Source organism: Simochromis diagramma, unplaced genomic scaffold, assembly GCF_900408965.1.
Source record: "Simochromis diagramma unplaced genomic scaffold, fSimDia1.1 OVJJ01000816.1, whole genome shotgun sequence".
In the NCBI taxonomy this organism is placed as follows: domain Eukaryota; kingdom Metazoa; phylum Chordata; class Actinopteri; order Cichliformes; family Cichlidae; genus Simochromis; species Simochromis diagramma.
In genome coordinates this window covers 12507012-12532778 of record NW_024386908.1, presented here as the reverse complement: position 1 = coordinate 12532778, position 25767 = coordinate 12507012, and the positions used below count along the sequence as shown (strand labels likewise).

The 25767-nt window shown below is 39.0% G+C and overlaps 1 protein-coding gene and 1 long non-coding RNA gene across 2 annotated transcripts in view; one reads left to right on the top strand and one right to left on the bottom strand.

Annotated features, from left to right (window-relative positions):
* The first annotated feature begins 854 nt into the window (after window positions 1-854).
* The window catches only part of mybpc1 (myosin binding protein C1), a 36789-nt gene continuing 11876 nt past the window's right edge, over window positions 855-25767 (top strand). The window contains 22 exon segments of the mRNA XM_040035466.1: window positions 855-1122; window positions 6446-6469; window positions 8687-8758; window positions 10223-10438; window positions 11411-11458; window positions 14011-14052; window positions 14429-14470; window positions 15122-15232; window positions 16063-16211; window positions 16293-16410; window positions 16499-16512; window positions 16514-16551; window positions 17202-17258; window positions 18970-18978; window positions 21147-21313; window positions 21443-21575; window positions 22829-22837; window positions 23100-23224; window positions 23317-23422; window positions 25096-25262; window positions 25361-25526; window positions 25606-25712. Of these exon segments, the coding sequence (XP_039891400.1) occupies window positions 1101-1122; window positions 6446-6469; window positions 8687-8758; window positions 10223-10438; window positions 11411-11458; window positions 14011-14052; window positions 14429-14470; window positions 15122-15232; window positions 16063-16211; window positions 16293-16410; window positions 16499-16512; window positions 16514-16551; window positions 17202-17258; window positions 18970-18978; window positions 21147-21313; window positions 21443-21575; window positions 22829-22837; window positions 23100-23224; window positions 23317-23422; window positions 25096-25262; window positions 25361-25526; window positions 25606-25712 (1942 nt within the window). The 5' untranslated portion in view covers window positions 855-1100.
* LOC120735802 lies at window positions 23543-24274 on the bottom strand. Its single transcript, XR_005696354.1, has 2 exons — window positions 23771-24274; window positions 23543-23684 (listed from the first exon to the last, which is right to left on the bottom strand). It is a non-coding gene; the product is annotated as an uncharacterized LOC120735802 (long non-coding RNA).

Genomic DNA, 25767 nt, shown 5'->3' with positions numbered 1-25767 from the left:
ACAGCATTCCCCTCGGATTAAGCTGATATCTGGCACCTGGCATTGAGCCCCTGCTTGTCAACTCTAAGTTTGTTCTTTTTTTTGAATAACGAATCCATACATTCTCTGAATATGTCGTATATCATGTGAGCATAACCCAGGATTGTCGGAGAGTATTACATCAGCCTCGGGCCTGTTAACAATGACGACACCTTTTCCTTTTATATCCCACCTCCTGTTTTGCCAGTGATCTACCGCGGAAGCAATCTTAGTAGTAATGATATTACAAAGTAAGATAAAGGCTACAGCAAATAATTTTCAAAGACTAATTAGTCAATATAATGTTGGTATTTTGGAAAATTTGTCCAAAATCTGGAATTTCCATAATTCCACGTGTAGCTGAATGTACTGTACAGCACCACAGCGACATATTTATTTGATCACAATGTATGTGTGTGGTCTATTTTTAGGTCGATCCCACATACATCATGCTGCAGCTTTAAATACAAGTTAGTAAACAATATCTGACACTGAAAATAGTCTCCACTATATACAAAGTTTAAGCCTTTGTAAGCACAGCTTACTAAAAAAAACAAAACTTAAACAATCCATCTGTGTGTTTAAATGCTCAAACAATGATTCATTATAATATTACGACTCTAAAACATCACCCAAAATATGCTGTAAACACTGATGCAAACTTTGAGAATGAGTCAAGTTAAAAGTGTTGTGAATTTAACATCCTGATGCACTTGTAATTCATGGCCTCGCACTGGGTATGGGACAATAATGTTACAGTAGGTGTAGGATGGAGCTGCATTGTCAACTACAGAGAGGAGGAGCATGCCACATCTCTATATAAGGCCTAAAAGCCTGTCCCTCCTTGATCTGTTATCGGTCCCCCTCTTCTCCCCACTGACTTTTCCAAACCGTATCCCTGTGCCCTCTTCATCTCCCATCACTCTGCTGCAAGGGGTCTCTGAGGGTTTTTATTCGCTATTGTCCTACTCACCATCAGTACCTATCTGTCCCTCCTGGACTGAGGAGGCTCCCACGCCTCATACAAGAATCCTACCTGCATCTTTTGACTCCTTGGTAGCTTCTTTGGGACGCAGCTCAAGATGCCAGAGCCCACAAAGAAAGGTAGGAGTTTTAACAGTATGTTGCCAGCATGCAGCTGGGGTCCAACCACCTGTTACAGTTTATGTTTTAATTGTTTTAAAAGGTACAAATGCTGAGAATTTGCAACAGTTTAAGGTTTACAATGTGGTTCTGCTTTTTTTTTTTTTTTCGTTGTTTGATTGAGGGCAGCACAGTTTGTTGTTACTGGCTGTGAGGAGCTCCATCACTCTATGGCTTGCCTGCCAGCTTGTTCATAGGAATCCTCAAAGTGACTTTGAAAGTGGTATTGTATTACTGATGCGTGCGTGTTTCTACCATCCTTGGTACAAGAGAAGATTTGAGGCGTACAAACAGATAGTATTATTGCAAAGCTTGGCATACTGGATCGGTTTAGATTGATTTGACTGGAGAAAGACAAGATGGTAAAGCACAGGAGAGGAATGTTGATGAGTGCTCAGGAAAAAACTACCCCTGAGGGATGATGCAAGCTGGATGGAAAGTATGAGGGTTGAACCGTGTAAGGGTAATAATAACATCTTGATTGTAGATATCTTCTAATTGAGTTTTTGTTCAACTGCAGCTTCACCATCCCCCGTCGCGCCCTCATGTTGGATCTTTCTTTCACACTGGAGTGTCACTCATCTCTACCATCATGTCCATCAACATTCCCTTTTAATCCACTTGTGTCTGTCATTACCTTATGGTATTACTCCCACTCTACCGATTAGCTCAGCTCTCCGGGCAGCATCTGTTGTTGACCCAGACATGCCCATGTATAGGAAATCAAACGCTTTGTTCAGCTTTTGGATGGCTTCCGAATTACAGATAATAGAACTTTCAAAATCTATGATTCTCTAGAAGAGGATTGGTGTGTCCATACCAGCTCTTGGACTGCTGTGCATTGTTTGCACATCTCTTTGTACACAAATACATCTCTGAATCTGATTTACCTTCCATTAAAATATGTTTTAGGTGTTTGAAAGGACTGAGGGTTGCCGTACATCAAGCAAGCTTTGCCTTTTAGATCGTAAAGCATTATAAATACTGGATTAAAGCATTAACTTGACAATCTGCAAGCTACAAAACCCTAACAGTACCTTACAGTACCAATTTAGCTCCCTTTCTATTTGCGTCGTTTGCAGTTAAGAGAGAGTGATGTGCGAAGTGATGTGACAAACAATACCTGTTCTTACAGAGTTCATCTGGTGCCATGACCATCCATGATCCCTCGGGAATCAAGGCTGTGGTGAATTAAAGGCAGCAGATTCCTGTCTGCTACAAACACTACCCATAAATAGCTGCACAGCCCCAAGCAGCAGATAAATAAGGGCGGAAAAGTATTGTTCTTTAAATGAGTCTGAACAGCTGAAGAGGAGGAGGGTAGGGGCTGTTGTTTTAGACACCCGGCTCTCAAGCCTTTAAAATGTCCCAACCAGAGATGACGGAGTGGTTGAGTTGTCCCTGGATCTCTGGGGGAGCAGGATTCTTGTCCCTGGAATAGTTCAGAATGAGCACACTTTTAATCCCCATCCCTTGTTCACTGCCATCTCCTTTCACTGCCCCTCCTCCACGCCAAAACAGACACCTCCCTGCCACCCTGTGCTCAGGATGGATCACTCAGAGGTCAGGCAGCTCCCTATTAAATCTCCAAATCTGTGCCCAGCGATCCTCATGAACTGTGACAAAATTTCAGAGGTAGTAAAGGCCATGTCTTTACCTCGTAATATTTATTGTCACTAAGGTCCAACACTCCCCTGGGCTTTATCCTCAAACAATTTGTGTTACTGAATACCACCTAGCAAATCAAGCCCATGATGAAATACACAGGGGAAACCTGTCAGCAACTAACTGCCACTCAAGTGCTGATTCCTAAAGGGTCCTTCAGTGTAGTTGTTATCAAAGCAGTAAATGGAAAAACTAAATCACCAGAAAGGGTCTGGTTGTATTAGCTTTAGCTTGAATGTCTTATCAGAGCAATAGGGGTCTATATTAGGAAAAATGAAGCCTCTGGCCATTTAGCTTACATACACATATGAGCCCTTCTGTCTGCACGCCAGCAGCGGCGACAGCTGAAAATACCTGCAGCTCCGTCAGCTGCGCTGAGAGTCCTCAGAGGTAAAACAAAACCTTTCTCCACTCTCATTATCTCTACGGTGATGAGACAGAGCAAGGCTCGCTCTTGGGTACATGATGTGACCCTGCAGGATTCTGGCACACGGGCCAGCAACACATTGTTTTGGAGTGAGACAGAACTGTGGCTAATTTTGACAAGGAATGCTAAGAGGGAATCATTACAAATGGAGAGATATCAGAAGCTAAGTGGCAACGGAAGAAAATGTATATATGTCAGTAGACATACTGCACAAGGAATTAGGGTTACAGTTTTCACTGATGGGCTTCAAACAGGTGGCAGTGACAAGATGGGACAATACACGGAGGAAGGAAAATTTTTTCTACAGGGATACAGACATTTCAACAATATTCCACCCTTGGGATTCCCATATGTTCACCCACTGACATTTAATGTCATGAATATGAAGTACTAAATTCACTTTTTTAAAATATACATTTTTATGGCTGTAATAAGAGGTTTAAACACTCTCCACATCTCACATTTTTCTTGAATCCAAGGTGTTTTAGTGCCAAAAACCCCTCTAATAAACTTTAATAATTATTATTAATTATTTGGGGCATTAAGTATCTGACAAAGATTTCTGCAGGAGTAAATTTCAATGTACTTTGCTGCAAAAATGTAAATTTTGTAAACCTATAATGTTAAAAAGCATACACAAATTTATGGATACATAACAGTAGTGGACCAGGTCCTATACAAGACTATGAAATGTTGGGCATTATGTACCCTAACTGTCAACTTCATCCAAGCGCCGACGATATTTTTAACTCTACAGCATAACTGATGACATGACATTTCGAGCTACAGATATGACAATATGCTGCACTTAAATGTGCTTTGTTTTGCTAACTTCTGTCTGTTTTTAGCATGCATTGCCTTCATTCAGATGCTACTGGCTAGCATTAGACTGTATAAAAGATAGCTTTAACCAGGATGGCATCACTCATATGTTTTGGACTTAGCATTTTACATTTTTGAGGTTAGCATTTTGGCAGTAGCCATGTTCTTGGATGAAAGTGTGGAGTGCTAATTTATTTGGTACCTATAAACTATGTGGGTGCAACGCTTGGAGTGATATTAGCTAATTAGTGCTCAGAAACAGACTAATGAAAATACTCACCAAAACTGAAGCTCAACCTTCATAGATGGTCTGTTGTTCACAGCCTACCACAATCTCAATCAGATAATCCAGGTAAATGCTCCAAGAGGCTCCAACATCACACAAGCACTGATTAAGTCCATTTAAATGCTGGAAGTAGTGGATGAGGCCTTGCAGACTATGAGCACACCCATTACTCAATTTTCAATGTGGTTGAGTTATAAAATTAAATTCACCCCTCTCAGAGCTGTTTTAAAGGAGGACTTTATCCACAAAAGCCAAAAATATTTTAGTACCAGTCTTTAAAATGCATTTTAATGCTGTAAAGTTGAACATTTTGACATAGGAGTGTATTGGGACTGCCTCCCATATGGATCCTGCCTCTCGTGGATCCTAGAGGAAGTTTTTGTTACTTCTACACTTACTTACTTTGCACTGGTTTTGTGTTTAAGCTTTGGAGTTGCCCTTGCTGCTATTTGCAGACAGCAGCCCTCAGTCCCCGGTGATAAGACCACCTGTCAAAAATGATAAATGATATAAATGATAGCCTGTGACCCTGAAAGTACCTGCAGAAGAGGGCAGCAGGGGTTAGCCTACAAAGTAAGAAGTCGCCATGCTACTGCTCTGTTTATGTTTTCATAAATAGTGATGATCGATGTGAGCAGAAGGCAGTTGAGACAACTGGTGTGTGTCATTGGAAGAGAGAGGATTACCAAGTGTTTGTTCAAATGTCTACATTATATCTTTTTTTCTTCACAATTGAATTTTTTATAGCCTCTATTTGTGGAAACAGTTTTGTGGAGGTGCAATTTGGCTACAGTGCTGTGAAAAAGTATTTGTCTCTTTTGTGATTTCTAAGATTTTTGGACACTGTTTTTTTCTCACACTTACGTTTCAGATAATCAAACAAATTACAATATTATGTATTATTATTGCAATTACAAAATTTAATTTTTAAATTCTTCTTTTAAAGGATATTCAAACCAAACGGGCATTTGTATTCGTGATCACTTGAAGTGTCTTTCACATCACTGGAAGAATTTTGGCCCACTCGTCTTCCAGATTTGTTTTAATTCAGCCACACCTGAGGGTTTTCCACCATGAACAGCCTATTTAAAGTAATGTCAAAGGATCACAATATGATTTAATGCAGGACTTTGACTAGTCCACTTCAAAACCTTCTATTTGTTTGAGTCACTGAGAAGTGGCAGGTGTGTTTGACAATGGTATGACATTAGTTTTATTAAAGGTATAACCGCACTTTTCCCAAAGTCTTTGGGATCATTGAGATGTTTTTTGGCAAATATGAGATGAGTCTTTATGATTTTTTTGTTCACCAGTGGTTATCTCCTTGAAACTCTGCTATGCAATTTTTGCCCAGTCTTTGTCTTAGTGCTGGATTGTGAACTCTGACCTTAGCTGAGACAAGTGAGGTCGGCAGTTCTTTTGATGTTGTTCTGGGGTCTTTTGTGACTTCCTGAATGAGCCATTGATGCACTCTTAGAGTAATTTTGGTCAGCTGGCCACTTCTGGGAGGGTTCCCTGCTGTTTTCAGTTTGTGGGTAACAGCTGTCACTATAGTTCACTATAGTCCTAAAGCCTTAGAAATGGCTTTGTATCCCTTTCCAGACTCATAGATGTCAATGACTTCTGTTGCATATGCTCTTGAGGTTCTTTAGATCCCAGCATGATGTGCTGCTTTAAAAAAAAAAAAAAAAAAACTTCCTCTCTTTGTCAGACAGGTTTTTATTTAAGTAATTTCTTGACTTAATAGCTATCAGGTTTGGGTGTAGCTAAAAAATTGAACTAAGCTTTCCAAAAAATGCGGTTGCTCAAAGTTAATTCATGATTTAATGAGAGGGGAACCTGTGTGGTTATGAAAGGTTTTTTTTCACTTAATATATGAAACCATCATTTAAAAACATACATTTTGTATTTAATCATGATATCATGATATCTTTTTGCATAATATAAAAATTTTCTTGAATGATCTGAAATATGTAAGTATGTAATATGTAAAATCAGTGTGCTCAAACTAAAAAAAAACAAGTCATAATGCAAGTAATTCTGCTGTCATGTTTCATAGTTGTATTTTCTTTTTCTTCCTGCAGATGAGCCAAATGGTCAGCCAGAGGGTGAGTGCACATCTTATCATCCTATCACCTCACAGTCCAGCAGCGAAGAGTTGCACAATACACAATTTTTTATAAAAAGTCGCTCAAAATTTGCACAAGTATGCAATTTCAGTAGAAAATACCGCTGCTGACATCAAACAGCAACCCTTGTTTTCACTTGTTGTACAGACACAAAGCAGAACAGGTCTACACATGTAATATAATGAACCTGGCGTGAATGTGCAAACACTGCCGCATAGGAGTGTAAATGTGGAGCCAATAGTCGGCAGTATGGATATGCTGCCATGCTTCACAGAGATCTGTAGCAATGACCAAGCTGTCAGCATCTCTGACATTCCTCTCGTCAGCCAGCTGATCCCTCACTGTTGATTCAGCTGACGCCTCTGCCATCCCATGTGAGCAAGCTGCTGGCGTGTTATTGGCTTTTTGCCGGCGACCTTGGAGCTTCAGCATCTTAATGCTCCAGCTCAGTCGGGTGGCGGGAGAGCTCAGCTTTTTAGGGTCCAAGTAAAATATTATTCCCGGAAATTTTCTGTATTTAACACATGTAGAAATAAAAAGACTACATCACAACCAGGCTAAGGTCAGCATTATTGAAAACGTATAGCAGCACTTCATATGAAATAGGGAGAGTTATGTAAATAAGATGAAAATACAAGGAGTCTGCTCTTTTAGTCATTTGGCGTGTTCTGATTTCCAGGATGTCAAATACTGCCCGCTTTCACAGAAGTAAAATGCACAAGGTGTTGTTTCAATAATGATTATTGGCAAAACGGGTCACATGTGTGACATTGGTCATCCTGTACTCTTTTATTTGCAGCCACTTATACTACTAATAAGAATACACATTGAGCTTCTTCACTACCAACCTTCTGTCAGGCTGTCCTTGAAGTCCTCTATAGAGGCAACACAAAAGAATCAATAAAAAACCAGAAGATCCAGGTCATCCCGCTACAACAGAATCCACATGGCCTGACCCCTCTAGGCCTCCCCAGAATACTCAGACCTTACTCCAAAAAAAAAGTAAGGCTTATGATCACTGTCATCATGTAGCTATAAAACAGATGGGGTCTAATTTAAAAAATCCATAAAAAGACTGAGTCATACAATCCTGTCTCACAACACAAATTTCCCAGCATTATTTAGTGTCCCTAAACACCACTTTTCATCTGTCTTATCTAGTGCCTTCTGAAAGGACATCAAAAATGGTATTTGGTATTTACAGAAGTTGACTTGAATTTGAAGTGAAACACTTAAATTTGAGTCATACATGTCATAGTTTTCCATTTGTATGATTTTGCTATTGCTTGCTGCCATGGTAACACTTTCCATGGTTGCTAACATATTATTGTGGTCGTAATTTGAATGGAAAGGACGGCCTTGTCTACAAACACTCTGAGCTGTATGTGTGATGGTAACTGGAAATGAAGAAGGTTCCCTTTCAGAGTAAACCTTCATTCAGCTGCTGTCCAAATTCAAAGCCCAGACACCAGTGGCTTCTGATAATGTGGCAGTATTTCACGCTCTGGTATGAGAACTCTGACTAAGACGCAAGACAGCAAAAAAGAAAAACAGACATTAATAAATTAATACTTTTATATAGTGCTTGTTAATGAGGAAAATCATTAAGTCAATATAATCCCATTACTGTAGCACAATATAAAATAGTGTCTCAGAGCCCAACACTCATCCTAGTGTTCAGATGTGGAAGCTACACAGGGCAAAGCTAGAGTACCGGCAGTTTTACAGCTGTAACAGTAACGTGCATTCCTATCAGTTTACTGTGTAATCCCTTCGAGCACGCATTCTCTAAAATGAGAGGATCTAACAGTTACTGAGGAATATAATGAATGCACGACATTGCCTGACGAAGCACGACACTTCCAACCGGTGTGTTTATTAATGCGTATTAATGTGCATTTCAACATGAACGACCTTTGCACAGCCTCAAGTGTTGACATATTAACAGCACATTTTCAGTCAGAGAGCTTACTGATGAGTCTAGGAGGATGTTCTGGAAAATGATGATGTTTTGTGATAAAGTATGCATACTTGCAGGCAGGTGGGTGGATATAGCTGTGTGTCTCTGTCCGTGTGAGTGTGTGTCTGTTTGTTTGGGTGTGTGTGTGAAAGTGAGAGAGGCACTGCAGATGCTGAAGCTTTATTGCTTATCAAAAGCAGCTGTTCCATCCACAACTATATTTGTCACATGCTCAGAAAGTGTTGCCCCAGAAAGTAGCGGTGCCCCACCCCCACCTGAGATTTCCCTGGAGGTATCTCCACCCCCAGGTGGGTATAACCCTGATGCCTCCCTCTTCACTTGCCCCAGAATGTTTCGCACTTTTTGCTGGTCACACTCACATCACGTGTTCGTTTGGTGTGTGCCATCACAATTTCATTTTTTTTAATTCACCGTGCGAGGCCTGAAACTGCACTGTTCTTGTGGAGGTATGATCACTCAGCACACAATGTTCACACAAGAAATTAGTTTAGCTGCAGCAAACCACCCCACTCACTGTGCACACATCCACATGCCTGCACTGCTCTAGATGCACGTGCCTTGATTCATGGAGCTGTTACTAAGTCATGCTGTGGCTGTTTTTGTACTCAGCTGTATATGTTATCAAACAGGAGGTCGATGAGGGATTACAGATCCCGGGCTTTACTGACTCTGTTGGCTCCAGTCAACGGCCAACTGTCCCGATTTACTGAGTTAGTAAATCCCTGCCTCCTTGATCACTTTACAGTATAGATATGCAATGACCAGATAGCTTCTTCACTGACATTTCTGATAAAACGCCAGAATACCACTAGATTCCTTTAATGGAGATGAATTTGTGGACTTTAAAGCACTGCTCTATTCCTGCTGGTTTTCTTTCAGTCTGTCAGGTCACTTCTTTAGCTCCAGATGAAATATTTCAGTGATGCATTGAATTACTTGCCACATTCATTCTGCTAAAAGGACAATCCTATTGATTCTGTTGATCCTGGGACTATGAGGCTGACACTTGTCCTTTGTAATAATATGACCCAAACACTAGTAGATGGATGGATATTAGATGCAAGTATTTCAGTGATCCTCAAGAAAAATGCAACTGCTTTGTTGATCTTTGCTGTCATTTGGTTGTCTTCTCATCTTCAAATACTATAAAAATGAAGCACCGCCTAATGCAGTTTGGGATTTTACCCAGACTACACAATAAAACTAAGCTAACAGAGCTAACAATACCAGGCCATAGAGCATACTGTATTAATTGAGGAAAAAATGGCATAAAACAAAATCTACTCACTAGGAAAAACTAAACACTGAACAAGTAAGTGAGGGATGATTGAGAAGGGCCTTCTAACCCTAAAGCATACCCTGCTTTGTCATCTTTTTCTTCTAGATTGAGCCACAGTTTATAAAATAAACATCTTGCTATGCTAACCCATATTTAAAAGTGAAAGTGTTTGCTGCGGTCTTATATTAAGAATATTAACATATTGTCGCAGACTTAGATACAGTATTGTTATAGTGTAGTTTTCTTTATTAAGGACCAGCTAATACACAATCCCAGTAGGTGTATAAGATACATATCATACATATTACTTAAGCTTTAGACTCATCTTCCTGCCTCAGATATCATCAATTTCAGTCTATCTGGTCATTAGCTATTTATACTCATCTCATTTGAGCAAGCATTGTCTTGTGAGGCTTCGTGTGTTTGTGCTCAATGCTTGCTGCTCCAGCCTGGCGCTTTGTCTGCTGTACAGAGGCAGTAGCAGAGGGGAAAGAACCAGTAGAGACTGATGGGAAGAAACCAGAATCCACAGAGCCTGTGCCAGTACAGGCTGTGGTGGCTCAGGAGCCGTGTCCTGCCGTGAATGGCTCAATCCAACCACAGCCTGGTGGGGTTGGGGTAAAAGAGCAAGCAGAGTCTGCTAACTCTACTTTAAAGGAAGAGGGCACTTGCTCTCCCCCACCACCTGGTAAGTATGCTTCTTTAATATGAAACAATCCCATGTCTCTCAGTGAAAGTGCATGTTTTACCCCTCTTGCTGATCAAAGCAAACGCACTGAGCATTGAAATAGTCTTTTCAGTTGCACATTACAACTGCACTGCAGCATGGCAAAAGCAACCTTTAAGACAAGTTTCTTTTTCTTTTTACATAACTTCAAAAATATTTTTACTATCAACAAAAAGATAATAGATTACTTTGCTAAGTCAACATTGAACTTCACTGATTGGCATCATGCACTGACTTCTCACTTGTTTCCTAAACAGTGCAACCCTAACTTTGATTGCATGCAAACTTCAAAGAAAAAACAACAACAAAATTTACGAGTTTTCAGATCCAAAGAGTTATATAAAAAGATAAAGTACTGATTAGGTTGAGAAATGGCAAAATGAAAGTGATGCAGTTTATTTGCAAGGTGAATCATCAAACTTAGTTCTTTATAATCCAGAAACAACAAGGCAAAAACATGCGAACATCAAAGTACTGACAAACAGGACACTTTCCTTGGATTATTTTTTTTTATGTAGAGGAAAGATGGAGCTACTTGGCTTAGCCATGAGCTTTTTTGACCACTATGTGCTGCTTTGAGGCTGAATTTTATCTGATATACCTGTTTGTGTGTGTGTGTGTGTACACACACTTTGATGCTAGTCTGCTTGTGCTTTTGTTACGCCAGACTAAGAATCATACGGCAATACACACACAGCTATGACCTCACACTGTTTCACTCTACAGTACAGCAGTTAGGGGGTTTTGTTGTGCACAAACCAATCCATCAAACAACTTTTTCATTCATGTCCAAGAATTGCATGACACAGTTGTCTCGCATGTGGTCATTGGCCTTCTTGGCCTCGTGCTCTTATGTCAAAGTTGACCTGCCAGTGATTGACCTTGAGTCTTTTGATAAGTGGGTCTATTTGTCAATGACAACCTTTATTCCAGATGATGCTAAACCTGCAGCCACTACCCCATCCCCAACACCTCAACCAGGTTGGTACCAATAACAGACCTTTTCAAGTTCCTTATGGTTGCCATAAAGCAATCGAATTAATCATAGTAAGTGCTCCCAAAATATTTCAAGCACTTTAGCAAGATAGTTGAAGGAATAGCAGTGTTAGGTAGTTTAATTATTGCTCCTGTACAGGAAGGAATTTAAGAACTACAAAGTGAAATAATAAAATCTTCCTACAGTCGTGGTCAGGAGTTTACATACACTCATCATGGGCATGGATATCTTGGTCATTTTGGGATTTTAATGTTTTAATGACTTTAAAAAAAACAATAATTAGTTACAAAAGGTTGAATTTAATTTTGATTTCATCGTATCCACACAGGGTAAAACAAAAAACAAAAAAAACAAGCTAAAATATATACATATGTCCCCTTCTGGCTTAATTCAATTTGGATATTTGACTACTTTTCTTGGCAGAATTGCTAGTTGATTGTTTTTAAGCATAGTTCACAAACCTTTAATAGGGTTGAGGTCGAGGCTTTGGGAAGGCCATTCCAGAAGCTTATAGCTAGCTAACTTTATCCATTTCAAAATCAGTTTTTATGTGTGTTTGGGATTATTGCCCCATTTCAATAGCCAATTGTGATCAAGTGAAGTGAAGGTGAAGAATTTGGAAGTAGTCTTTCTTCATTATTCCACAGACTTTTTGCAATATACGAGTACAACTGGCAATCTGCAATTGTTTATGATCCCAATTTGAGTTGTGGCTCTGCAATTGACCCCATGTGTACTAGAAAAATTCACAAATAAATTCAAACTTGTGCCCTGTTCTTCTCTTTTTAATTCAACATAGATGTATTCTGTATAATCATCCCACCCCTGGAAAAGTTTTTCAAAAAAATCATTAAATATCCTAAATTACTAGGATGTTCTTGCCTATAATGGTTGTTTGACCAAAACTGTAATTCTCTGGTGTCTAATGTGCTTTACGGCTTTATAAGTACACACGTTTTTAAGTCTGGTTTAGGCATTGACAAAAGTACCCTTTACAATCTAAATGATGTAAATATTTAATACTGATGTGTCACATCTGTAAACTTCAGATGTATGTCTATGCTTGTTGACATACATGTAGAAAATGTGTGATTTCTACTTGCAAACTTGCACTGCATAATTTCTACCTGCACTTCAACCTTTATTTCTCTAAGATAACTAAAGATGGATGTGGTAATGATATTTTATATGCATGTATCATGCAAAATATACACCAAATAAATCACTGTATAAATCACTGTACATGCAATACAAATGTGCATGCCACTTATGTCTTCAAGTGTTAATTCAGCTGTCATAATTATATCACATATACAGATGTGTATAGGCTACTGGGGGTTTTTTTTGTTTTTATTTTTTTTTCTTCATTTTTCTTTATTATGTTTTCAGTTAGTTATGATCCTGATATCAGTTTTATTTATGTGAACATACGATTTGGGTTAAAAGGAGCTGTGCAAACACTCAACCTGCGATTTCTGCAATACTAAAAAAGCATATTTCGTATTTCTATGTCAAATGAATGAGATACATTTCCCCAGGCAGTGTGTCATCTCTGTTAACAACATATTAGTTATAAAAGGTGCAATCAAAAAGTTCTACGCCTAATGAGCAAAATTTTAAAATTGCTGCTTTTCCCTTTTTTTTCCTCGACGCCTCTTCCAGTGCTCCTGCTTCACTTTATTGCGAAAAGTATCTGCTCTTTTTCCTTCACAAGCATATGAACTTGAGTGAGATCCAATTTTTAATCCATAGGGTTTAATATATATTATATATACATTTGGTTTAGGAGTGCATTTATGGAAATTTCTGAAATGCATTTGTGCGCTTACACCACTGCATCTGACGCTTTACATTGTGATGAACGGCTTTCATGCAGCTGCTCGCCATGGAAACCCCTCTCATTAAGCTCTCTAGGCACTCATCATGACCTAATCTGAAGGCCACATTAAGTTAGGAGATCTGTAGCAACTGGCTCTGCAGAAAGTTGGCGACCTACCACTAACAGTTGACTGTGATATATTTAGTAGTGAGGAAATTTCCCAACTGGACTTGTTGCACAGGTAGCATCCTATCATGGTACCATGCTGGAATTCACTGAGCTCCTGAGAGCTTACATGTTTGCAGAAGTAGTCTGCATGCCTAGGTGCTTGATTTTATAGACCCGTGGCCGTAAAAGTGATTGGAACACCTGAATTCAATGACTTGGATAGGTGAGGAAATGCTTTTGGCAATATAGTGTATGTTTGGAGTTTGTTTTTGCTGGAAGAAGGACACTAATGCAAATTACATCATGTTATGTAATTTGAAACATTACATCTATGTATTCTTTTTGAAGCTTTTGTTTTCTGTGTCAGTATTAGTGTTGGTCAGTTAGTTTGGTACATTTTGGTTAACTTCTAAATAAAAAAGAAAAACAGCTTCCCTAAACCTTTGAATGTCCAACCCACACTGTTGTAGCCACAATAATCATCAAACCACCGGCAGTAGTTATATTTATAGTGATTAATTTCGATTATAACTCTGTTTTTTTCCACAGAGGATGCCAGTTCAACCAAGAAACTCTCAGTTGAGCTGCCTAGTAAGATCCCACCATTTTAGATCTTTGACCAAGAAGCTTATTTTAAATGATTCAGTGGCTGAGTGTGGAAAACATGTTGGAGACATGTTTATCTCTAGGTATTTTGTGTGTTTGGAAGTTAGCCTTTTAGCAGAAGAAAGTCAAAATATTCAAAACTCCCTTGCTAACGTAAATTTCAAACAGCGTTCACAATATAGTTTGAAACAAAAAAACAAAAAGAAGCACTCTGACCTTTAAACTCTGACCTTTCAGAATTCCTCACTGCTTGCATACCTTTAACTGCTTGTCATCGTTTTCTGAGTGTGTGCTTGCTTCAGTGGACTTTACAGTACTATTTCTTACAATATGCTGTAAATTTCTCTCTGTCTTTGTTTAGATGATAGCGTCCCTGTGCCAGCCATGGGGAGAAAGGACTCAGGTAATAAAGCGGTAGCCCTTACACTTCTAGAGAAACTTTGTTCGGTTTCATTTGTTTCAAGAATATTGCGCGAAACGTGAAAAAGATTGTTTTATTGACGTCTCCCCAACTCTTTGTGTCTTCACATAACCATAAAGGACATAAAGTGGGCTTCAGAGAAATAAATCTTTTTCATTTTCATTTAGAAGGTTTAAAATTATCACAGAAAAGCTAACAAGATTTTGTCCATGGTGAAGTATTAACACAGTGCCCAACAGAGGTGAATCACAATCATATGGCAACAGCATTATCTTCATTCATACCTCCAGGATCCAAAGAAGACTGCAGTATCCAGACAATTAAGAATTTATAAACCCAGTTTTTCTTTAATAATAATAATAATAAAAAGTTAGGTGCTGCTTGTTCTATTTGCATATCTTTCATGCTTTCCATGTTGCAAGCTGAGATCCTGCTGCTGTGTGAGGCGTGAGTGCTGGAAGTCATGTGTGTCTGTTAGTCTTTCTGTCTGTCTTTGTACCTCTGGACTGGTAAAAGTAAAAATTTCAGATGAGAAGTAAAAGGTGGGTGCTAAGACTCCTTACTGTACTATTTGTAGCCTGTGGCAGAGGAGAGCTGTGTTTCACGTAGGTGATCTTTTTCCTCACTGACCAGTGTGGTCTCTGGGAGAGGGTCAGGCACCAGACGAACTGGACAAGCCCGTTGACAACCCACCGCTCTCCACCCTGCTGATTGAGAGACCCCAGAGTGGTGCTGTCACTGTGGGTGAGTAATAGAATGAAGAAGAAAGAAGATCTGAGGAGGGACTTCAAAGGGAAACCTGCAAAAAAGGAAAACTGTATCCATCTGACAGATTGCAGTAGGCATAGGATTTAGAAGAGCCAAGATATCTTTCTTTATTTCAGCCTTATTTCAGATCACTGCTGGTGATGCTAACTTTGACTTATAAGCATAAGTAGAGACACCACTAAGCTGGAAATGTTCTTATACCTCAGTTCCTCAGGCCTGAAACTGGTTGCAACTTCCGGTCTCACATGAAAAATGTATATGCTCCAACTGTACGGCGAGTGGTTGCTGGGTGAAACTGGCTGCAAATAGGATGGTGCACCAAAAATGTCCTTGTGATTGTCCTTTTGCGTGGAAAACGCACACGCCCAGCAACCAGAGCTCCCGACAGAGTGTTAACAAATATGTTAATTGATTTTAGTTTATCATTTTAGTGTTACACCAGTAGTCCCAGTACACATTTTTTTAATCAATGTACATGTTTAAAAATACTGTATACACCAATTAACAATAGCTTGCCTTCATTTAAGCTTTCCTTTAAAAATGCATCCATTAATGAAAAAAATGTACTCACACATAGAGACCACTGCAACACATCAACTTCAACAGTTAGATGAAAGAAGACTTTTTTCTAAAAGAAGCAAAAATATGCTGTGTACTTTTCACTGCGACACTGATATCTAAGTTAAAACAGTCTCTGCATCTGTATTTGCATACAATATATGAATTCATGCTTTTTTTTTATGTTAGTCTTCACTGGTACCCAGTTACACTTTCTCTTTAATCATATCAAATTTTTCTGTCCAAAGGTGGTGACATCACCTTTGTTGCCAAAGTGGAGGCCAAAGATCTTCTGCGCAAACCAACTATCAAGTGGTTTAAAGGGAAATGGATGGATCTGGCCAGCAAGACAGGAAAACATCTACAGCTAAAAGAGACCTTTGACCGACTCACAAAGGTATCCATGTACCCTCACCTTCTTTAGAAGGTATGTAAGCAAATTTTGTGATAACGTTACTCTTATACAAACTTTTATCAGGTCCACACATTTGAGATGCACATCATCAAGGCCAAAGATAACTATGCTGGGAACTACAGGTGCGAGGTCAACTACAAGGACAAGTTTGATAGCTGTTCCTTTGACTTGGAAATTAAAGGTTTGTCACATTGTTAAAATACTTTAGAACAAAAAAAATCCACCACAAACATAAAAATTGCATACTATGTGCTGATACTGTTTTACAGAAGCTGAAACAGGGCTCACAGAATATTGACATTCGATCCGCTTTCAAGAGAAGGTAATAAAAAGACCTTTATGAATGAGTCAGCAGGACCCTTATGGAATTTGACAGAATTTCTATGTTTTCTTTTCAAAACAAGGCATTTTTCTATTATAGGATCTCTAATATTCTATACATACTAATAAAGACACCTGAAAAATGAAGATAAGAAAAAGTGCCATTCATTTAGGCACACTGAACACCTCTCCATCAAGTAATGTCTCTGTATGAGATGTAAGCGTGACAAGATGGTTGTAATAATGTCATTTACCTTTCTGCAAGGTAATTACAAATCAACCAGTTCACTCACTGTGTAATTAAAGGCCAACTCTTGCACATTGATTCTTCCTCCAAACAATGTGACTGGAAAGCAACTCAAAGCATCCCTGTTGCATTGCATAATCACAATGTTGTACTTCAACATTGTGGCAATGTTGCCCGGGACAGCTCTGGATGTGTTTTACACAAATCACCTTGTTTCAAGCTTTTATCTGGGAAAAGACACAAAAAGGTCTCTGTGTAAGCACCAATCGTGAGTTAGCTTGGAGCTAATGTATCGATTGAGATCAGAGCTTTTGCTTTGTGATGCTCTTTTACCGTTGTTTTTAGTGCTTCTAGCTTTTTCAGTTCTGATTAAATCTCTATTAATCTCTCCTTGTTAACAACAGCAGTGAAGGACAAGAAGATGCAGGAGAGCTTGACTTTAGTGGTCTTCTAAAACATAGGTGAGAGTCACATCCTAATCCTGAGTGGATTTTGTTCTTTTTAGTATTTTTAAGCCCCTTTTCTGGATCTACTTTTTTTCTCTTCTTCTTTCACATCGTTTGTAAATTTAATTTGTACACAGTTACTGTATGAGTGGAAAGCACATTTCTTCAGATCCTCAAAGAAGCTATAACAGGGGTTTTCAAAGTCCGCGGGCCCCTCTCCTAGACAAATTTAGCTGTCCCCACTTTTCATCTTCATACTAAAACACTACAATATTTTCAATATTGTATAACATGTAATAAAAGATGGACATCATTACTGTCCGTTTAGCATCATGAACCTTGTGGTCTTGCTTTTTGCACCTAAAAATTATCATATTTGGTCGGAAAGATTAGCTTAGTTAGCTAAGTTATTAGCCAACAGTAGCAAGTTTATTCACCAAAGTGTGTCTGTAGACTGTATGGAAGCTAATCAACATACAAACAAATTAATTAAGAATTTAACTAAAAGAACTGAAGCATATCTTTTTATTTTATTAACACAATTAGTAAGATTTAACCAGTGGGCAAAACATTTCTTTATAAGTAAATTGCAGTAAAATGCTAAAAATGCTAAAATGCAAACATATTTAAATGGATGAGATAGCTACATAGAGTCCTTTAAAAAGGCCACAAAGACCACAAATATTTTAGAATTCTTTCAAAAATTCTTTTAAAATGTAAAATTATGTTATTATTTTTTTTAGACAAATAAAAAACTTTTAACTAGGAATTTATATTTTTCGACCCAAATTCGAGCTGGACTTCAGAAATTAATGTTCAAAATTAATTTTATGTTCAGAAATGCAAGTAAATTTAACTGTACTTTGGCATCTTAATGACAAGTAATATTGTGTTTTAATATATATTTATTTGCTTATTGCCATATATATAAAACTGCAAATTTGGAAAATAATGGATGCAAATAATATTCATATATCAGTATTAAAAATATTTCAAATTAAGAGTTTGCATATATTAGTGGATTGACCATTACAGACCCATAACAAATGCATAAGGTAAATACCAATACTGTTAATTTAAGGCAGCCATCACATAAACCTTGTGCTGGATGGTGGCCTAATAAGTTTGTTAAGCACCGTAAATCAATAAATGACAGATGTTTCTCCTACATTGGACATTTTAAAATTTACTATCAGACCTTTCTTATATCTCTCTGAAAAAGTAAAGCATGTTATTGGAGTTAACTTTCCAGATTTACAGAACAATTTTCCATTCAAAACAAGAGCTTTTAATCCATTAAAATGTGTTTTTCATTATTATTATTATTATTTAGTTATCTTACTTTAGTTATCTATTATCTTGGTCATCAAAAACCAACGTAGATGTTTAGTCGACATTAGAGAATGGTTTACAGAGGTTCTCACAGAGCACTGCATACACAAAAGTTTGGTCACTTGTACCCAAGCATATGTGGAAACTATAACACAGTAATTTAGTCACAGTAACCTGGTGCCAAAGTGCACCTTCTCCCGTGGGAGGTGTGCCTTACAGCTTGAAAACCTCTGTGCAATAGCAAAAGCTACTCCAGTGGTTCAAAATAAACACCATGTTGCATTTTTGAAATACATTGCAGCGTGTGAGTACAAGACCTAGTCAGTGACACTGCTCACTGACAAAATTATATATTTATTTTGGGCTTGTCTCTTCTTCTCCCCTATACATTCAGAAATCAGAGGTTAGTAGAACGAAAACCATAGGTATTAAAATGATTAGACCTTACTGCGGGTGAGTACTGTAATCCTGTAGAGTCCCCAGCATGAAACGTAGCTCTAGGTATTGGACGAGCAAGAGTGTTGGCCTCCTGTAGTACGGTAACACTTCATTTGAAGGCAACATTCCTAAATGCCCCACCAGCACTCAGCAATGATGGAAATGGGTCTTGCAGCATTGACACTGAGGTGACTTGTCTTCATCAAGCTGTGAAATCAAGTCACATCTTTATGAGGCAAAGAGCGCCATTTTGGATCATTAATGAAGTGCAAGTGGGCCATGGAGAAATGATGCTGTAAAATAGTGTTATCACTACATTGTCGTTTATTTCAGTCTAGAAATATAAGGCAAGCACCACCATGTTTATTTCAGCGTCTTCATAATTGCTTGAAAATAAACGAATGAGAAACACATGTAGAGAATATGATAGTATTTTACTCAATTCAGCCCCAAGCTTTCAGACATTTGGGAAAATGTCAATGAAAGACAAGGCTGATTGAATGTTCACTATTTAAAACTAATAAATACACTCATGTCCAGGACGACATGTTTATTAACCTTAATCCCGTAACTCTAACACTCCTTCTGCCATCGTCTAACATTGTCGGAGCATCTGTGATGTGATCAAACCAACCGACCAGCAAACAAAGGGATGGGCCATGTCAAGAGCTATATGACAGTCTTTGTTGCAGGTTTCCCTTAAATGCATGCATCCTTCATATAGACAAATCGCACAAAGCTGTTAAGCATTCAATAAGCCAGCATCTCTCAAAGAAAAAAAAACCCTTCCACCTGATTGATCTATAACTGTTCTTGTGTTTTAACCCTGATAAAAAGAACTCCTCCCCTTACTGTTTAAAGAAGCCTCCTCTTTAATCCTTATTTAATTGTTCATCTTCATCCTTCAAAGCATGCTATAAACTATGAAAGCAAGTTAGAAAGTCTTATCAGTTTTTTATTTGCATTTTATTCAAGACAGTTAAAACCTTTGGGGGCAAGCTGGCTCGCAACAAGGAGCTCTTTTCAAGTCTTAGCTAGCTTAGGTATAAAATAATTTACCTGAATATTAATGTAATTAACTGACAACTACACTATGTAAATATCCGTTTTTTGCACCATGAAACAACCCTCAGTCATTAAAATTAGTGATCTAATGATGATTTAATGACTGCAGAAAATTACTAGAGACGCAGAAACAAATAACACTGTTTCATCCAGGAACAATTCAACCAAATCCCTTTGCAGGAGAAAGTGTCCATCGACAAAAGGCTTTTTGATGATATAATATAAAAGACGATGGAGTTCCGTCCAGCTGAGCTACAATCCTGTTTGGCCTTTTGTCTGCAGATGCAGACAGTAGAAAGAAAAAAGTCTCTGCATTAAATTGCTCACAACTAGGTTTGTGGGTTTCTGTGTCACAATTGCTATAAACAGATGTTGCACAGTTTTTAGTGGTTTGAGAACTATATTCAAAAGAAAGCAGACATCACCATTGCTTCTACCCCCCAAACTGGCCAAATAAAACAATATATAGATGAAAAAAATGAAGACAAATATATAAGCTGAGTATAACTGAAACAAGAGAAAGAGACGTGCAACAGAGGCCCCCAGCTAGGCTCAAGCCAGGAGTGTTGGAGCTACTGGTCTGTGTCCCAGCTCTTAAGGCAGGCCACCCTGATATTAGGATTATTATTATGATCCAGATGGTTATCTGTAGTTGTAGTTATCTGTGATCTGTATTTGTGTTTCAAGGTTCTGTCTTGATTAATTCTAAAATGGTTAGACACATGAAAAACACACAGACCTTCCACAAGTTAAAGAGCACCACTGTGTTTTGTATTAACTGCGCTGCTACCCTGTTAACAAGTAACTTCAGAGCCAATGTGAGCACACAACTAGACAGCTCACCATGCCCATCCCTTTGTGTGACATGTCCTGAAGAATGCTCTGCAGAGAAATACTGTAGCATGCTTAAACCAGAAACAGGAGGAAAACCTCACAGTGACTGCTATATTTAATTAAATCTCCTGACTACATCAGTATGAGGTCATTGAGTGATTCCTCAGGACACGTTGCAAACACCAGCCAATAAATCCTGCCCTCACATCGTTCCTTCATATTCGGCACCGCTAGGGAGCACAAACAGCAGGATGACACTCCAGAGGTGGATGTGTGGGAGATCCTGAAGAACGCCCGGCCAGATCAGTATGAAAAGATTGCCTTTATGTATGGCATCACAGACCTGAGGGGTCTGCTGAAGAGGCTGAAAAAGATGCCTAAAGAGGAGAAGAAGCTGGAAGGTAGATAAATCAGTGCTCAGCTGATGCATATTAATATTTATTTCTTTTCAGACATTAACGTCTTTGTGGTGGTTTTTGGGGTTTTTTTGTTTTTTATCCTGCTGTGACTTTAGTTTTGTCTTTTCAAAGCTTTTGCAAAGAAGCTGGACCCTGCATATCAGGTGGATAAAGGCGGAAAGATCCGCTTAGTGGTGGACCTGGCTGACCCCACAGTTGAACTGAAGTGGTACAAGAATGGACAGGAAATCAGGCCCTCGCCCAAGTATGTAATGACCTTTTCCCTTATTGATCAGTTCTTTGTCTTCTTGGGTTCAGCACTGCGCAAATAAAGTGCATTTTATGTATTAAGAAATGCACTTTATTTGTGACAATTCCTTCCTTTACCAGTCCTCTGGTAAATGTTTTCATTCTGTCACCAGCCTAAAGCACAATGGTTCACATGTTTCATTGCACATTACTCCACACAAACACTGGTACAAATACCCCCAAAAGAAACAAATCAACAGTCAACAGTGGCATAGTAAGACATCTTGAAATATAACAATGCAACATATCTGCAGCCAGATTAGTCCACTGCACTGTGAACCATTGCCAGCTGACCTCCAGCACACTGTAACAGTTTCAACTCTAATGTGGCTCAAATATCAAACAAACATTTTAGCATTTTTAAGAATTCAGAGCTACATTTGGGTGTACATGTAGAGTATGATTTCATATGCTGTCTGTAACTGCCATTAATTGCTGTATATGTCCTCCTCTATACAGGAAAAATGTGGTACCTCCTTCACAGGTCTTTAACAAAGTCTGGCTTTGGAACAGTTTTAATAGATACTGGATCACAAAGTATTACCAAAAATCATCTTTTTCAACAATATTCTTCGTATTAAGGCTGAATAGATTTGTTTTTCCAACTATAATGTTTTTGAAAGGATAGAGCAGTTTTTTCAGATTCCTCCAGTGCACAAATATATGTTTGTACTGGTTTCATTCTTTTAACAGGCTATATCATATAACGTATCTTGCAACAGCGCTTTAACAGCAGAGTCAGAGCAATGTTTTTGCCACACTAGATATTTTTGTTTGATTTCAAAGCACAGTAAAGAGACAGAAGAAGAGGCTGAATTTTGCTTTTATTTCATGTTATCAGCCTGAAAATGGCATGTAAATGGATAAAGACATGCATATTTTTATTCAAAAGACAAGGCCTCTTGAGATTATAGATTCTTTATAGATAAGCAGTATTAAGCTAATTCTGTTCAAAGCCATCCAGCGTTAAAGCCATCTGGGAGGATATTGCTGTTTTCTGGGTTTGGTCTCCAGGTCTCCCTTCTCTAAAGACTTTCTCCCATTTGCTCCTCTTTCTTGTAACATTGTTGCTGTACCCCTCCAGGCATGATGTTTCTTTGTGTTTGTTGTTTGTCTGTCATATCATGGTGCTCCTTCCTGTCTACCATAATCACTTGCTCTGCACTTCCTGTGCTCCGGCCCCATTCTGGCTCCACTGGTGACCTTAAGTCAAAGGAAGTAAGTCCATTCATCCACTCTCCCTTCTCCATGTCACAGTTTTGTTGTGAGCCTCACCTTTCTGTATGTATTTTCACTTCTGGCTGTGTGCAGCATTTTTAAAGCATGTTGACTGAAAGATCACAATTAAATTTTGCAGCTACTTTACATTTGATTTTCCTAATAGTGTTTATTCTCTGTAATCACCAATTTGAAATCATATGCATTCCTATCTTGGGACCACTGTAAGATGAGCGACCTAATTAACGTTCTTCCTGTTTAGGTATATTTTTGAGCATAAGGGCACACAAAGGATTATGGTCATCAACAACTGCTCCGCCAATGATGACGCAGCCTATTCGGTTGTCGCAGGAGATGAGAAATGTAGCACAGAGCTTTTTGTCAAAGGTAACGTGATTAATTGATCTTTTTAAAACAGCCACTAAGAATTGTTGGCTTAAGGAGCCAATCATTTATTTTTCTTCCCTCTTGTCCAACAGAGTTACCAGTTAAGATAGTTAAAGGTATTGAGCCTGTGAAGACCACAGTGAACGAGAGGATTGAGCTAGAGTGTGAAGTTTCAGAGGAAGGTGCTCAAGTCAAATGGTAAGACTGAAAATGAAGCATTTAAACATGCTATGACTAACATAATAACACATGAATGCGACTTGTGCTATAAACAAACTGTCACAAACAAGGATGCGGTGGACTCAAGAGCAGACTCAATTGCTTGAACTATGTATAATTTATTGAAAGGAACAAGAACGTGAACAAGACTGGGTTTAACAGAAACCATTCGCAGAAACTAAGGGAAATCCGTGGGCGGAGAAACAGGCGTAGAGCACAGGGAGAACTCGAACGGGAACTTCTGTAAACACAGGAGAAGGGTGTTACTGAGTGAAAAACGAGTAAGGGACAGAGGTACGGAGTGCCAGTGGATAGTCTTGGGCTTACTTGGAGACCCTGGTTATTAGGCGGGGAAAAGGCTGCCGTTGGAGCATTCCAGAGAGGGTCGAGAGTGTGGAGAGTCCGGTCCAGATTCCAAGGAGGTGGAGAGTACGGACTGAAGGGCAGGCTGAGGAGAAGTTGAGTATGTGGTCCTCGGGTTCCGAGCAGACGGGAAAACAGGATGGAGACAGAACCAGCACTACTGGTGAGTGCGACGGGTGGTGAATCACAGATGGTAGCAGGGCGAACTGGCGAGGAGTGGCAGGCAGTGCTGGCTTAAAAACCCTCTAGGTGGAGCCCCGGAGATTGAAAACAGGTGATGAGCTGGCCAACTCCACCCCAAGGGACGGATGACAGGAACCTGGACCACGCCCGACCAGACACTCCCACAGCATATGACACAAACAAGAAAATCATTAAAAAGTTCAAACTAAAAGCTCCTTAAGGTTTGCTTTGTTACTCAAACTATGTGTATGGTAAAATATGATTTCAACCTAAAAAAGTGTTTGTATTACAAAAAATAGACATTTGAAAGAGCTCAGTAATCAGACACAATATACTGTCTGGCCAAAAAAAAAGTCACCGCCTGACTTAACTTAACTGACGTAACTATTATTTTATTAGAAGAGATAATTACTGCAGTCATAAATCGGCCTTGGCTAGCAACGTGTTATTTAACACTAACTAATGCATTGAGTAAGTGGCTCCCTAATGTGGTGGTTTTGCCTAACAAACAAGAGATGCCTGGTTCAGTCCTGGAGGAAGACACAAATCCCTCTGGGAGTGTGTCAGGAAGGGCAGCTGATGCAGTGAGTAATTTCCATTTCAGAAGTGTTGCGTTATTGCCCCGCACCAAGAAAAGAAAACCTCTATGGAAATTAATAAAACTACTAAAACTGTGTGAAGAACTGTCCAACCATTATTAAAACCCGGAAGGAATCCTCTCTGTGGAAGGAATGCAGTCATGAAAAAGATATTAAATGATCATGATCAGAGATTATATAAGTGTGCGGTGTAATCCATCTACTGTAGCACTCACAGCTCCTTTTAATTGTGAAAGTAAGAGCATTTCCACTTGTGCGATGTAAAGAGAACTCAGGCTCAGATTGTGAAAGAGTGGTTCGGAGAACACGAGACATAAGACAGACCCTAACCCCACTCAGAATCTTTGGGATGTGCTAAAATCTAATAGCTCCTTCAGAAGTTGCCTCTTTTTCTCATCCAGTGTTTCATGAAACATCAAGTGATCAAATCTTCACCATCATGTTCGGCACTTGTAAATTGTTCACTGCTTATTTGTCGGTGTGTGACCATTTCAAATGCTCTTTCAGGTTGAAGAATGGTGTTGAGGTTCCAACAGGGGTGCGATCGAGATATCGAGTTAAGTGTGAGGGAACTAAACACTTTTTGGTGATTGATGACGCCTCACGAGACGATACTGGGACATACTCCATCATGGCCTCTGGTGGCACCTCTGAGGCTCATATACAAGTTGACTGTATGAAGCATCTTCTCTGTATTTAAATTCTTTCTATTGGTTGTATGCTTTCTTAAAGAAACAGCTTCTATCCTGGCCTTCCTCTATACTTTATTTAGTGAAACCACTGAAGGTGTACCAGGACCTGCAGGACATGACGGTGTTGCTGGGTCAGCCCATCAAGTTGCACTGTGAGATTTACCCAGGAAATGTCCCAGGCCGCTGGTACAGGAACGGACAGCTGATCCAACCTAGCGATCGCCTCAACATCATACACAGAAATAAGTATGACCTCGCTATGGAACTCTATTCAATCAAAGCTGTTTTTATTAAACGTTTGTCTCACACATTTCTGTTTTTTCAGAGTCCACCGACTTGAAATTGTAGCCAGCTCCCTTCACGATGCAGGAGATTACACTTTTGTACCTGAGGGGTATTCACAGAGCCTTTCTGCCAAAATCCACATCATTGGTACAAAAACGAAGCTTCACTGGACAAGAGCTTTTTTTCTCCTTTTTATTGTTCG